At 39.3% G+C, this 13,727-nt stretch overlaps 6 protein-coding genes across 8 annotated transcripts in view; 5 read left to right on the top strand and 1 right to left on the bottom strand.

The window, feature by feature from the left end:
* Positions 1–1,218, top strand: part of LOC106343688 — a 3,023-nt gene extending 1,805 nt beyond the window's left edge. Inside the window, exon 2 of the mRNA XM_013782975.1 lies at positions 929–1,218. Within this exon, the coding sequence (XP_013638429.1) occupies positions 929–1,043 (115 nt within the window). The 3' untranslated portion in view covers positions 1,044–1,218. The remainder of the gene's footprint in view (positions 1–928) is intronic.
* Positions 1,219–2,712: 1,494 nt separating this feature from the next.
* LOC106292442 lies at positions 2,713–3,189 on the top strand. Its single transcript, XM_013728027.1, has one exon. The coding sequence runs from the start codon at positions 2,713–2,715 to the stop codon at positions 3,187–3,189; it is 477 nt and encodes a 158-aa protein (XP_013583481.1).
* A 561-nt stretch (positions 3,190–3,750) lies between these two features.
* Positions 3,751–4,369, top strand: LOC106292510 (alpha/beta hydrolase domain-containing protein 17C). The gene is made up of 2 exons (XM_013728110.1): positions 3,751–4,064; positions 4,281–4,369. Exons 1-2 carry the CDS (start codon positions 3,763–3,765, stop codon positions 4,282–4,284), a joined length of 306 nt encoding a protein of 101 aa, XP_013583564.1. The 5' UTR covers positions 3,751–3,762; the 3' UTR covers positions 4,285–4,369.
* Positions 4,370–6,436: 2,067 nt separating this feature from the next.
* Positions 6,437–7,235, top strand: LOC106292509 (classical arabinogalactan protein 11-like). Its single transcript, XM_013728109.1, has one exon. The coding sequence runs from the start codon at positions 6,532–6,534 to the stop codon at positions 6,946–6,948; it is 417 nt and encodes a 138-aa protein (XP_013583563.1). The 5' UTR covers positions 6,437–6,531; the 3' UTR covers positions 6,949–7,235.
* Positions 7,236–8,763: 1,528 nt separating this feature from the next.
* On the top strand, positions 8,764–11,138 carry LOC106295162 (lysine histidine transporter-like 4). The gene is made up of 8 exons (XM_013730990.1): positions 8,764–8,923; positions 9,101–9,246; positions 9,347–9,736; positions 9,825–10,215; positions 10,314–10,419; positions 10,530–10,621; positions 10,725–10,793; positions 10,890–11,138. Exons 1-8 carry the CDS (start codon positions 8,888–8,890, stop codon positions 11,004–11,006), a joined length of 1,347 nt encoding a protein of 448 aa, XP_013586444.1. The 5' UTR covers positions 8,764–8,887; the 3' UTR covers positions 11,007–11,138.
* The window catches only part of LOC106295161 (protein LYK2), a 5,922-nt gene continuing 3,252 nt past the window's right edge, over positions 11,058–13,727 (bottom strand). Inside the window, exons 3-9 of one of the 3 annotated variants that reach the window (XM_013730989.1) lie at positions 13,085–13,164; positions 12,799–13,015; positions 12,678–12,720; positions 12,503–12,610; positions 11,912–11,972; positions 11,770–11,836; positions 11,058–11,687 (exon numbers count right to left, since the gene is read on the bottom strand). In XM_013730989.1, the coding sequence (XP_013586443.1) occupies positions 13,150–13,164 (15 nt within the window). In that variant the 3' untranslated portion in view covers positions 11,058–11,687; positions 11,770–11,836; positions 11,912–11,972; ... (2 more) ...; positions 12,799–13,015; positions 13,085–13,149. Of the gene's footprint in view, positions 11,688–11,769; positions 11,837–11,911; positions 11,973–12,502; positions 12,721–12,798; positions 13,673–13,727 lie in introns of all 3 variants that reach the window. The other 2 variants (XM_013730988.1, XR_001260972.1) reach the window with 2 other exon arrangements.

The following is a 13,727-nucleotide window of genomic DNA, read 5'->3' as shown; positions in this document are numbered from 1 at the left end:
GAGACTCAGAAAAGACGAGGGGCGACCAAGAAGGAGATTTACAAGTTCTTGAGAGAGATTTGAGAGTTTTTATCTTGTTTTGTGTGATTTGTGAAGATTTGTAAAGGAGTTCATCTCAAAACCATTTGGAGAAGATCTTCTGAACCTTTACTCTGTTTTAATACAATCTTATCATGTTTTCTTCATCAAAATCGTTTTGTTCTTGCTTAGTTATGTGTGAGTAGTCATCTAGTTGGGTTTAGGGGTTCTCATAGGGGATTTCTTGATGTTTTGATTCATAAAACGTGTGTAGACTAAGGGATTACGTTTTGGTTCTTCATCTAATGGATTTCTTACTGCTTGAACTGAATTGATCACTTAGTTCATGATTTCAGATTGTTTGATGCACCGAAAGTGATTGTTTGAACTTCCGAAAATACTTTAGATGAGCAAAGTGTCCTTAACCCTCGGAAGTTGATGTTATTGCGCTTTGTGAACATATTGAACCTGTTCTTAATGCTTGTTTAGAAATTGAAACTCAGCGGAAGTTAGTGTGGAGATTTCTATAACATAGAGAATTAGCGCTACGGAAGTAGGTTAATTCTAATATCGTGTTTGAGTTCTAGACGGTTCTTAATATATCCCTGTGTCTTCCATTAATTGTATCTTGATTAAAAAGAAATCCCTGAGAATTCCCAATGCCCAACGTTTGTTTTAAAATAGTTTTCAAATCGTTTAAATCATCTTTTTACATGCTTGTTTATGCTTTGTGACACTAGAGAAAATTAAATAAAAACCATCAAAAATATATTTTGATTCGCTGTAGCTATTAACTTGTCTGCAACTCTACGTGTGATCATCGGTCCCTGTGGATTCGATCCCGTATTACTACTGCGTACTTTACTGTGCACTTGCAGTTAGATAATCGGGTTAAAACTCGAGACATCAACTCGCCCCATAAAAGCTCTATCTTTCTATGTTTTGTAATGCTTTCTATTTTCGTCCTAATGTTGAGCATGTCTCCGGGATCTTCTACTTCGATTGTAAACTTTGTTGCTCAGTGAGCTTCTTATAATACAAGTTTGTGACAAAAAAATATATATATCTTCTTTTAAATGTTTTTTTTTCTACGTAAGGGCATCTTTAACCCAAGTGCTTATGGAAGGGGTGCTTAACAAAAAATAATATAATAGTAGGTGGGTTCCAGGGTTGGATCCACAAAATTTTAAGCACCAGCTCTTCTGCAGCCTATTTAAGCACCGCTGCTTGCACTGTTTGCGGCCCCACTGACACGTGGCGGCCCGCGATTGGTCCATTTTTTAATTTTTTTTTAATCAAAAAAAAAAGAAAAAAAAATTTAAGCACCCCGTTATGGGTTGTTAGGTTAATGGTGCTCTAAGCAGCTGATATCTCATTTTATTGTCCATTGAATTATAGCATTCAGTGTGCCCCTCATGTCGTCAATCTTATCTATTAAAAGAGACATACCATTTTTATCTACTACAAAATAGTCATACTAGAAGTCTAGGTCATATATTCAAATAATTTTTTTATTGTTTACATTAGTTTATTTAATGTATAACATTTCTAAATAATTATAAAGATATTAATAACAAATCTATTTTAACTATAAATTTAAATTTTAGTTTTAGAAATAACAAAATCTGTTGAGAAAAAATCTAAAAAAAATCTTTTTGAAATTTTAAATATTCTTTTAATTAATGCACTGATTAATTTCGAAATTAGTAGTATAATATTATTATAAATTAATTTTAATTAAATTTTTATTATAAACAAAATAATGAAATTATATGCTAATTTTATAAATTTTATAAGTATATTCTACATTATATTAAAATAGAAGTAATTAATGAATTACATATTAAAATTATGTTTTTTGTGCAAAGATATTAAAATTATGTTGAATTGGTAAACCAATATATTTTGAAAAATACTTTCATTAAGATAAATAAATAAAATATTATTCACCGTTTAAAGTGATTAAAATATCATTCACCTTTTAAAATGATTAATATTCATAAATTATGTAATAATTTTTACAAAAAATAAAATTGCGCGTAAGCATGGATGGTGAATGGGACATCGAGAAGATTAGACTAATTCTCCCACAGTATGAACAGGAGATCCTCTCTATAAAACCAAGCATATCAAATTCACCAGATAAGCTAGTATGGCTGGGCACGAAGTCAGGCACCTATTCTACTAAATCCGGTTACTACTTCGCATCAGCTCAGGAGGAAAATGCGGAGGCAGTAGGTGTGGGCGGCCACAACAGATGGTATCAAAATGTGTGGAACCTCAAAGTAGCACCAAAGGTCAAGACCTTTGCGTGGAAAACACTCAAGAGAGCACTACCGGTGGGAGAGAGGCTGGTCGAACGACATATTGATGTGGATCCTCAATGCAAAAGATGTGGAACATCTGAATCTATTATTCATCTGCTCTTTCAATGCCCCTTTGCACAGCAGGTATGGCATGATGCCCCCTTAGTTTTAGGAATTGATGTTAGAGGAATAGTAGATTTAGAAAATGCTTGGAATGTACTGTCTGAGACCTTGCCTGCCACCAACGGGACTGGTTACAAGCCCTTTAGTTCCATGGATAATCTGGATACTATGGAAAGAACGCAATAGGTTCGTATTTAATGGAAGCTCGGCGTCGCCGGCGGAAGCGCTATCTACAGCAATCAAAGCGGCCAAAGAATGGGACAAAATGCAAAAGATCGAGAAGGACTCTTCTCCACGAACCCCCCAAGCGCACGAGGATGTCCAGACAACTGATGTAGTGATCCGCTCAGATGCGGCATGGCGGCAAGAAGATAGAAAAGCGGGACTGGCATGGACAATGCAGACGACATCGGTCATCCTCCGAATGAAGCAATCTAGTGGACATGTAGCTTCCCCACTAATGGCAGAAAGCCTTGCCTTACGCGAAGCGGTACTCTTCTGCAGGAACAAAGGTTTCGCATCCATCCGGTTTGAATCGGACTCCGCCCAACTGATCAATGCCATCAAGAAAAATGAGGCAATATCTGAACTGCATGGAGTCCTCTCTGACATAAGGAAGCTGAGCTCCTCAGTTTCTCCATCATGCTCCTTCAATTGGATCTCGAGAACTCAAAATGTTGTTTGTGACTCTTTAGCTAAAGAAGCATTATGTTTGGTTGAGACATTTATGCCAACCACCTAACTTTTATGGTTGGAATTTAATGAGAATGTGTTCAAAAAAAAAAAATATATGAAAAGTAGATACCTATAGTTTTCAAAGGAGTTATGAGATGTGTTATTATTCCGTGGTAAGTAATTTATTAATGTGATATCTAGTCATTATACTAACAAATCCCTCAGTTAACACAGTATCCAGCTGAAAATGTATGGAATGGAACATTCAATATATATGTACCCCCGGGTCTTTTTAATATATATTTATATATCAGCTCAGCATGCACCTATTTTCCAGACACAGTGTATATACTAAAAATAAATGAATGAAAGTACGTGAAATCACATGATACGTTACACAAACCCTACATAAACTAGAGTCACGCTATCTTGTCGAAAGTTTTTAATCTCTTGTTTATTTTCTAGCGTTGGAATCATGAAAAGAAACATAGAAGAATGTAAACTATTTATTGCTTAGTCAACTATATGTCTCTCTGTTCTCAAGAACAACAAAAGTTAAAAAGAAGCTTCAATCTCAATATACCAAAGGGAAGCTATTTGTGTAGATACAGAGAGAGAGAGAGAGAAAGAGAGAAAGAACATGGGAGGGATGACATCTTCAGTGGCGGCGAAGTTAGCCTTCTTCCCGCCGAGTCCGCCGTCTTACAAGGTGGTAACAGACAAGGTGACGGGACTGTTGCTTCTCGCCCCTTTCCCACACCGAGAAAACGTGGAAATCCACAAGCTTCAGACCCGAAGAGGCACCGAGATAATGGCCATGTACGTGAGGCACCCGATGGCAAACTCGATGATGATCTACTCGCATGGAAACGCCGCCGATCTGGGACAAATGTATGAGCTCTTCATTGAGCTTAGCATCCATCTCAAGGTTAATCTCATGGGGTATCTTCCTTCCTTTCTTTCTTATTATTGTGTGTTGTTTGCCATGATTTGTTTCTTCATTTTGATTAAGTCCATGTAAGATTTTCTTAGCTCATTTTTGTGTGCGTGTGTGTGTGTTTGTTAAAATCACGACCCAACCGGAAAAAGTGTTTGGGATACTTAAACTTCATATCTTAGCTCTGTTTATAGCCTTTGCGATAATGCTTCTTGCTGCAGATAAGATTACACGGGGTATGGACCAGCTGCGTATTTTCTGTTGTATACGGCTAATGATCGAGGCAAACAGATCACATTTTCTCCTCCCAAAATGCTCAGGTAAACCGAGGTACTTCCCAACTCCACCTTCCTTTTCTACTTGAAGTGAAGACTTTATCGCATCCTTTAGAGACTGAGGCGATCTTCGAGAGAAAGTAATGGCAGACTTGTCTTTATTGATAGATTGGCCAGAAGCTTCTTCATAGCTATCCAAGATATACTTGAGGGCGTCACAGTTTTCTTCCGTAGCGCTGAGAAAGAACATTGTATCGTCTGCAAAGAGTAGATGGTTTATTCGGGGGCAGCCTCTAGCAACTTTGATCCCTTGAAGTAAACCATCCTCTTGAGATCTGTCACATAATCCCGAGAGAACTTCGCTACACATAATAAATATGTAGGGAGAGAGGGGATCGCCTTGGCGAATCCCTCGGCTCGGTACTACCTTCACTCTAGGCAAGCCGTTAATGAGGAAGGAGTATGTAACAGATGAGATACATTGTATTATCAACGTGATTAGACTTCAGTGGAATCCCAACCGAGCCAACACAAGCGCTATGAAGTCTCATTCGAGCCGGTCGTAAGCCTTGCTCATGTCCGTCTTGACCGCCATGGCACAGCGCTGTTCCGCTTTTGACGTCTTTAAATAGTGGAGGACCTCGTGAGTAATAAGAACATTGTCACCAATCGCACGGCCCGGTACAAAGGCCGACTGGTTCTCGGAGATAAGCTTGTCCATCAAAGGCTGGAGCCGTCTAGTCAATAGCTTGGAATAGATCTTGTACTGGACGTTGCAAAGCGCAATTGGACGGTAGTCCGAGACCTTGCACGGGTTGGTAATCTTGGGTATAAGCCGGATATGAGTGTCATTGACCCCGTCTGGTAAGGGAGCGCCAGAAAAGAAGTCATGAATTTCCGTCACTATATCTGGTCAAATCTCATCCCAGTGAGTGTGAAAGAACCCGGCAGAGAAGCCATCAGGCACGGGAGCTTTGTCAGCTTGAATAGAGAAGGCCGCATCCTTGATCTCCGCTGCAGATGGTACGCTCGTGAGAATGGAGTTATCCTCCGGTGTGATAATGGAGTGGAGAGCTTGGTTGACTGTTGCGGCTCTCTCACCCGGGCTTGAGGTGAATAACTGATCAAAGTAGTCCCCAATAACTTGTACTATCTCCTCTTCTTTATGAACCATCTGCTCGTCGGTTCGCTCAAGGGCCGAGAAAGAGTTTTTTCTCTTCCTAGACTTAGTGATGGCATGGAAGTAGCCGGTATTACGGTCGCCAAGCTTCAGCCAGAGAACCAGGCTGCGTTGCTTCCAGTACTCTTCTTCGGCCAGATATGCTGAGTTTAGTTGATTTGATATTTCCTGAATCAAACCAGAGTCTTCGATAGCGCTGGAAAGAGCAGCATTAAGCTCTAGCTTCTTCTGCTCGATAATCATCATGCTGTTTCGCTGTTGAGAGCGATTCCAGGCTGAGATGGCGCTTCTAGTGGTAGCAAGTTTCTCAGAAACAGAGGCAGAAGGAAGCCCTTTCCAAGTCTCCACATCATCTTCTTAGCCTCCTCGTTTTTACAGAGCATGCGGTCATATCTGAATAAGCCTCGTCTCCTTCTGCCACCCTTATCGAAGAAGGAGATTAACGGCTTGTGATCAGAACCTTCATACCCGAGATACTGACACCTTGCTGAAGGAAAGGCTTCTACCCAGTGGGTATTGGCTACTGCTCTATCCAGCTGGCATCTCACGATATGGTCGCCTCGTTTACCTCTCTAAGAGAGCGGATCTCCTCAATGTTGAAGGTCAAATAAGTCTCCTTATGAGAAGAAAGGCCGGATGTCAGAGAAAGAGCTTTCCAGCCGTACTGTCCCTCCATCTTTTTCGTCATTGCACAAAACATCGTTCAGGTCCCCGGTGATGAACCAAGCTTCATCACGGGTCTGGTTTCTCTTTCTAGAAGTCAATTTTTGGTATGTATTCTAATTATAAGAAGTTTTGCTACAAATACAGAAACATTTCTAAATAAGGCAATTGGATCTCCATTTTTCTCTCAAATCCATCGATTTTCCTAATATATCTCATCTTCAAAAAGCATATAAATATCTCTCATGGTTTTGTTATTTTCTTCATCTAAAGCTTTTGCAGTATTGAGAAAATAAATAAAATACTGCTTTAGTTTTGGAACACAACCTCATTACATTATTAATCTTTACAAAAATGGCACGTCAATTTATCGTTTTTGCCCTTTTGGCTTTGGCTGTGGCCACCGCTTTCGCTGCCGACGCACCTTCAGCTGCACCCACTGCTTCTCCGACCAAAGCACCCACCACCCAAACCAAGGTTCCCGCCTCCGCACCCAAAACCTCCTCCTCCGCCCCCGCACCCAAAGCATCGTCCCCTGTCGCAGAGGAACCAACCCCCGAAGATGATTACTCGGCAACCAGCCCCAGTGACTCTGCCGAGGGACCCACCGTATCCTCCCCACCGGCTCCTACCCCGGAAAGCACCTCCGCCGATGGACCATCATCTGACGCACCCACCGCCGAGTCACCCCAAAGCGGCGCCGTAACCAATGTGAAGCTCTCTATCGCCGGCACTGTCGCCGCCGTTGGATTCTTCTTCTTCTCTCTCTAAGTTTTCTTTAAACCTGGAGGACGGAATCATATTTGTTTAACATTTGTGAGAGGAGGCCGAATCTTCTTTAACTACTACTGCATGCAATTATACCAACAATATTAAATGGAGTTTTAATTACTAATACATGTTTTTGATTAATTTTTGTGTGTGGATCTTTTATTTAAATTTTGAAACATAATCTGATTTATTTTTTAAATGAGCATTTGGTCTTGTGGTATATATGATTCTCGCTTAAGAGGTCTCAAATTCAATTTTCGGAATGCCACCTTCTAATTTTGTTTTTTTTTCTTCTTCTAAACTGCACCACACAAACTCCAACTTTTTTGGTTTAGTTTCTAAACTGAACCTTACAGATACAGTGACGTGAAGCATAGTTCTCTGACACATTGGCTTAATTTTATTTGTTTTGAGACCACATTTTTTGTTTATGGCAGTTGAAGCTCAATTCTATATATTACACTTTTATTAGGTCAATATATATGTTTTAGATATGAATTATAGCAGATATTATTCAGATGGAAGTAGGAGCACACCTTGGCTACTAAACCACTGTGATATTTTGTCAAAAGGATCTTGGATACTTCCTCCAGCTCATCCCTAATGGTGTTCTCTCATGAGTTTGAACTAAGAGATTGTTCCTTTGCATGCTTGAGAAAACGGAATGCCAATTTAGAATTATTACAAAAGAAAAAAAGAAGAAACAAATCACTAAGAATACAAAGAAACCATATAGGTAGGGGGGGATACCAGATTATCAAGCAAAACGTCTCACCTTTTTTTGTTTAATTGTACGTATATACAATACAATGCTCATCAGATTTTTAAAACCAAAACAAATAGTTATAATCTCCCATAACAATCCGTCGCAAATCGCACCAAGGAAATATCATGTCTCTCAATTCATGTAAAAGATGCTTCTTTATAACATTTGCGTATGGAAGTGTAAATATAACTTTTACCATCATTCCTTTAAAAAAGGCCTAAAGATGGGAGATGGCTGCTGTGAAGTTACACCATGATTAACCTGCGGTTCTTATAGTGAGGTTCTTAGCGGAAGTTAAGAAACTATTTCTTAACTTTTAACTAAAAAACTTAGAACCGGTTCTTAAAGTCCTTATTTAAAAACCGGTTCTTAGCTTTTTTAGTTAAAAATTAAGAAACAGTTTCTTAACTTTCGATAAGAACTACATCCTAAGAATCCCGGGTTAATCATGCTCTTAGAGCATGATTTAAGAGTTGGTTCTTAGTTTTTCTTAATTAAAAGTTAAGAGACGGTTCTTATATTACGCTAAGAACTCCACCATAAGAAATCCCCAATAAATATGCCCTATCGGTAATAGGAATTTGTATCCTGAAATTAAACTACGTGCCGTTTTTTGTTTCTAGCATCAAGCACTCTAGGGAACTCCTTGCCGGTTGAGTGATTGATGTGAAATAGTTATTATGTATATCCTTCCTCGTACTCTAATGTTTCCAGCTAATTTCAACCGTATAATCCTCAAGGGGGGATCCGTTGACCCCAAGAAGAACTGCTGAAATGACAAAATAATTATGTGGTCCAAGAGTCTCAGATTATTATACTGTATATAAAAACAATAATTTAGGAATTGTAAAACTGTCCAATAGTGACATTAATTTAAAAACAATTACAGTATATAACACCATTGGAGTTATTTACTTATTGACATGTATCCCAATCGACGACCATTTCTAATGCGAATAATAAAAGAGTTGAACAACACTATAAATAAATTTCCTGGTAATTTCAAACAAACAAAATATCAGGGAGGAACACAGTTCATTCAAGGCACTTCCAATAGGTCAAAGTCAACTTCTATCTCTCTTTGTATACAAACTTTTGGAACCACATAGAAAAGGAGATAACACAACTATTGCCTCACAAGTCACAACAACATTCCTAAAGTTTTTGTCCGCAATGATCCAAAGTCCACCAAACCGAGATCATGTGGAGGTAATTAAGCGCTCTTTATGATATAATCATGATTATATATATATATATATATATATATAAAGATATGCTTTGTAACACAGTAATACGATCTTAGAAAACCTTAATTAATTTTGGTCTTGAAATTGTTTAGTTTTTGATGAATGATGTGTTGTAAAATGATAAATCATGCATTTGCAGGATCATCAATCATTTGATCTGGAAGATTGGCTTCCAATAACAGCATCAAGAAATGCAAATTGGTACTATTCAGCTTTCCACAACGTAACTGCAATGGTTGGTGCTGGAGTTCTTGGCCTTCCCTACGCCATGTCAGAGCTTGGATGGTATAATCCTCTTCTTCTCACAAGTGAAATTTCAACACACCAAGATGCATATATATATTCATATTATAAACTTGATTTGTTGTTGTACTTAAAATATCAGGGGACCTGGGGTTGCGGTGCTGATCCTCTCATGGGTGATCACGTTGTACACCCTCTGGCAAATGATTGAGATGCACGAGATGTTTGAAGGGCAACGGTTTGATAGGTACCACGAGTTGGGTCAGGCAGCCTTTGGGAGGAAGCTTGGTTTGTACATCATCGTGCCGCTACAGCTTCTTGTTGAAACCAGTGCGTGCATTATCTATATGGTGACCGGAGGTGAATCGTTGAAAAAGGTTCATCAACTTTCTGTGGGAGATGACAAGTGCACAAAGCTGAGAATCCGACACTTCATTTTGATATTTGCCTCTTCACAGTTTGTGCTCTCCCTTCTAAAGAACTTCAACTCAATTTCCGGTGTCTCTTTGGTAGCTGCCGTCATGTCTGTAAGGTATGGTATGGCAGACATTATTTATTGGGGAAAAAAAAGAGAAACAATATATATTATTAAGTCATTAATGTTTTGCGTGCATGCACAGCTATTCCACGATAGCTTGGGTAGCCTCACTGGCAAGGGAGGCCCCAGAGAGTGTCAAGTACGGTTACAAAACAAGATCAAACTCGGTGCCGTTAGACTTGTTAGGTGGACTGGGGGAGATGGCTTTTGCGTACGCAGGTCATAACGTTGTTTTAGAAATTCAAGCAACGATCCCATCAACACCAGAGAATCCGTCGAAACGACCCATGTGGAAGGGAGCCATCGTAGCCTATCTCATCGTAGCTTTCTGCTACTTCCCTGTGGCTCTTATAGGGTTTAAGACCTTTGGGAACAATGTCGAAGAAAACATACTGACATCACTCCATGATCCCAAGGCACTTATCATTCTTGCCAACATGTTTGTGGTCGTACACCTCCTCGGAAGCTACCAGGTACTACTTTATATGAATAGAAGAAAACCAAACATGACACGACCAGGGAAACTAATTATATTATGTTTGTCTTTGTCTTTAAAAAAAAAAAAAAAAAGGTGTACGCAATGCCCGTGTTTGATATGATCGAATCTGTAATGATAAGGAAATGGCACTTCAGGCCAACTAGAGTTCTAAGGTTTAGCATCCGATGGACATTCGTGGGTAAGTTCCACACAATCATTAAAAAAATATGTGTTTTGTTCGAGATTATTAATTGATAATAATACGTTGGTGTGGTGGTCCTCTAAAAACATATGAAATCATGGTCGCAGCTGCCACGATGGGTATTGCAGTGGCATTACCGTATTTCAGTGCTTTGCTATCATTTTTTGGGGGATTCGTGTTTGCCCCAACCACATACTTTGTAAGCCCCCCTAAGAAATAAATATACTACTTTGCTATTCTTTGTTATGATGATGATTCAGAAGAGTTGAACAATTTGTTTGTTTGTTTGTTTTCTGTTTCAGATCCCTTGCATCATATGGTTGATCCTGAAGAGACCAAATAGATTTAGTCTATCATGGTTTATCAATTGGGTATGTATTTGAAATTCTCTCACTCCTCTGTTTTTATACTATACAAATAGCTATTAAAGAAGGAAATGCTGTTAACTTTTTCTTCATTGTTCTCAGAGTTGCATAATTCTTGGGGTTGTACTGATGATCATTGCACCTATTGGGGGACTCACGAAATTAATATATCAGATCAATAACGACAGTCTACCTAACTCAAACTGCACCATCACCTGAAAAGGTAGAAAATTTCTTCGTTTGGATTCCACGAATTGTCAGTTCTTGTATTACACAAACTCAGATTCAGATGATTATGCTCTTTCTTCCGGTTTGGTTCATCATACAGTTAATCTAGACTCAGATTTGATACCTACCAAAATATCATAATATGTTAACAAACCCACCATACTAAGACACAACAACCGAATCAATCGATTTCACCTTCCTCCACTTCTTCATTTGTGCCAAGATGAGATCTGGCAAAGCAACCAGCGTATCAGTTTCTTCTTCATCCTCATCCTCGTGTTTTATAAACAGCCCCAGCTGCTCTAGAGGATTGCTGCCTCCAAACCCCCAAAACACCCAACCCATCCTCTTCTCTTGTTATTCTCATTTGCTCCCTTGTTGTTGTTTTCAGCAGTTCCAAGTCCTTGAAAAACCTTGAGTTCTCGTTTATTTCTACCGACTTCTCCATCTGTTTGTTGTTCACCCATTAATATTTCATTCCGTCTTTCACAACACCCAACATTCATAGCTAGCTTCTTCTTCTTTACCCCAAGCAAAGCTTTGCGGGCTGCTTCTCTTTCAAGTTCCAGTTTCCTCTTTGCCTCACTTGATGCTTCAGCTGCAGCTCCCGCCTCAGCTTTTCTTCTAGCTTCTTCCCCGCTTCCTTGGCTTCTGCTTGTAACCGTGCTTTTTCTGGTACCCCCCCAAAAAACAAACATCACTCTTATGTGTATCATCAAAATCGAATACTTACAACTAGCAAATCAAGTTATACCTTTCTTCTTTTGCAATTCGACTTCTTCCCTCTCTCGTCTCATTTTCTCTGGGTCTCGCTTCTTATTCTGGTCTCAGAATTAATTTCTTAAAGTTAGTTATGAAAAGGTCACCAGAACAGAGCTCCAAAAAACAAAGCTAACCTGATTAGAACTTCTCTCTCGAGCCTTCAAGATTCAATCTGCATTGAGGCCCCTGTATCAGCTGATGAAAGGAAAAAGAAAACAACCAATCAGAGTAATTGGTGTCTGACCAAATCTAAGACTTCGTTAAAGTATATATTATCATGACAACAACAACAATTGTTTTCATAATGTTGTGGCCCCACTCAATATAGACCTTTTCAGAGGTATCAATTATTATCCATAGTGATATTTACCTTTGGTGAACTCAATAGTCTTTACATGCACCAAAAACCATAGAGGTTAGAGAACTACAAGGAATAATATGAGCACTAAAGAACAAAGAAAACAGCGATATGGGAGCAATACAAACAGAGAATGTTCACTATCAAACTAGGCGTGCAAGTTGCTCTCAACTGAAAGTAAAAAGGCCACTGGAATAAGAACAGCAAGTATAGAGGAAATATGAGTATTTTAGAGTGTCGACCACTTCTGACAAGAGACTATTAAGATGGTTCTGAGGGTGGGTGAAAGAACATCAACAATCAGATATCATCTGCAAAAGTTACACAGAGAACAAGACTAATGCAATATGAGATGAAGAAAACTCACGAGTGGAGTTCCCCACTGCCTCATCCTTGTGTGTCCTGACAGGAGAGATGCGGGATTTAGGTTGCTCGTTATAAACAATGTCAACATCCTAGTCCTCCATTTCACTCCCTGCAAGTAAAGTGAGAATTTAAATCAAACAGTAGGACATGAGACCTTTCTCAAACAGCAAACAAACCATCATAGTGTTGCGTCAATGAACTCCCTGGTCCATGCAGAAGCTACATCAAGGAAATTTTGGCTGTATTCAGTCATGTTATCAAATGGATTAAGCATGAGATGTAGGAAGATGAATTTACCTCTAACTCATCACAGGGTTCACCACCATTTGAATATTTGCTCTGGGTTTCTTGTAAAAACTCATCCAAGAGATCCCGCAACTGGAACAAGGCATCATGACTGAGATCATTAATGTCAATCTCAATCTCATCATCTCCAGATCCCCCAGCATTGGAGATGTGATCTCTCAGGAAATTTTTTATAAGTCTGTCAAGGAACCCAGATCTCTGCCAAGTTTGACTCTGTCTTCATCAGCCAAAACCTGTTGAGCAAAGGTGTCATGGTTCATCTTTCTCTTTTTAATCAAAGGGTCAGGCAGTTTGTTGTCAGCAGGTTGAGATAATAAGGTTCCTCGGGAAGACTTGTTCTTGTCAATAGTTTTCCACCTGACTTCAAAGAACTATCAGCCATCAGATAAACAGGATTGGCCGGAGGGTTATAAGTCATGGCGTTGGAGAAAGTAAGACGGACATCAGCAGAGAAGTGGGAAGGGGTAGAGCTACAGTGCCCAAATCCATGGGATGCTTAATAATGGAGAAATAATCAGGAATGTTGAGCTTGAGGAGGAGGATAACTAAAGAGATGACCCTACTCATGCGTTTCAGGAGGGTCTCGCATTGAAGAAGAAGAGGAGGAAGGTGGAGGAGATCCTTGTGAAAGAAGGAGCGTAACTGAAGCAGTTCCTGTCGTGGCCTATTAATAAGATTTTGCCTTTCAGAGGAGGAGGAGGAGGACAAGGCTGGACAATGGTAGGAGCATTCTGGGGACTCTACCAAAGGTTTCATCATCATCATCACCAAAACAACTAGTACGATAGTAATCTCCTCCTCGGAAACCACCCTTCTTCACTGTCATTTCGCCAAATTATAAAACAAGACAGAGACCCTCTCCAACCTGCACCATTTCTTCAAAATTAAAAAAAAAAAAAAAAAAAAAAAAAAAAAAAAGG

This window comes from Brassica oleracea, chromosome C5 (genome assembly GCF_000695525.1).
Source record: "Brassica oleracea var. oleracea cultivar TO1000 chromosome C5, BOL, whole genome shotgun sequence".
Taxonomy (NCBI): domain Eukaryota; kingdom Viridiplantae; phylum Streptophyta; class Magnoliopsida; order Brassicales; family Brassicaceae; genus Brassica; species Brassica oleracea.
Note: the sequence above shows the minus strand (reverse complement) of the source record. Positions and strands in the feature narration are given on the sequence as shown.

Bases quoted from the DNA above. Each gene is read 5' to 3' on its own strand.
- LOC106292442 (XM_013728027.1), top strand. From the start codon at position 2,713: ATGCAAAAGATCGAGAAGGACTCTTCTCCACGAACCCCCCAAGCGCAC.
- LOC106292509 (XM_013728109.1), top strand. From the start codon at position 6,532: ATGGCACGTCAATTTATCGTTTTTGCCCTTTTGGCTTTGGCTGTGGCC.
- LOC106295162 (XM_013730990.1), top strand. From the start codon at position 8,888: ATGATCCAAAGTCCACCAAACCGAGATCATGTGGAG. The intron at 9,247-9,346 runs GTATAATCCTCT...TTAAAATATCAG, and splicing joins GCCATGTCAGAGCTTGGATG to GGGACCTGGGGTTGCGGTGC. The intron at 9,737-9,824 runs GTATGGTATGGC...GTGCATGCACAG, and splicing joins GCTGCCGTCATGTCTGTAAG to CTATTCCACGATAGCTTGGG.
- LOC106292510 (XM_013728110.1), top strand. From the start codon at position 3,763: ATGGGAGGGATGACATCTTCAGTGGCGGCGAAGTTAGCCTTCTTCCCG.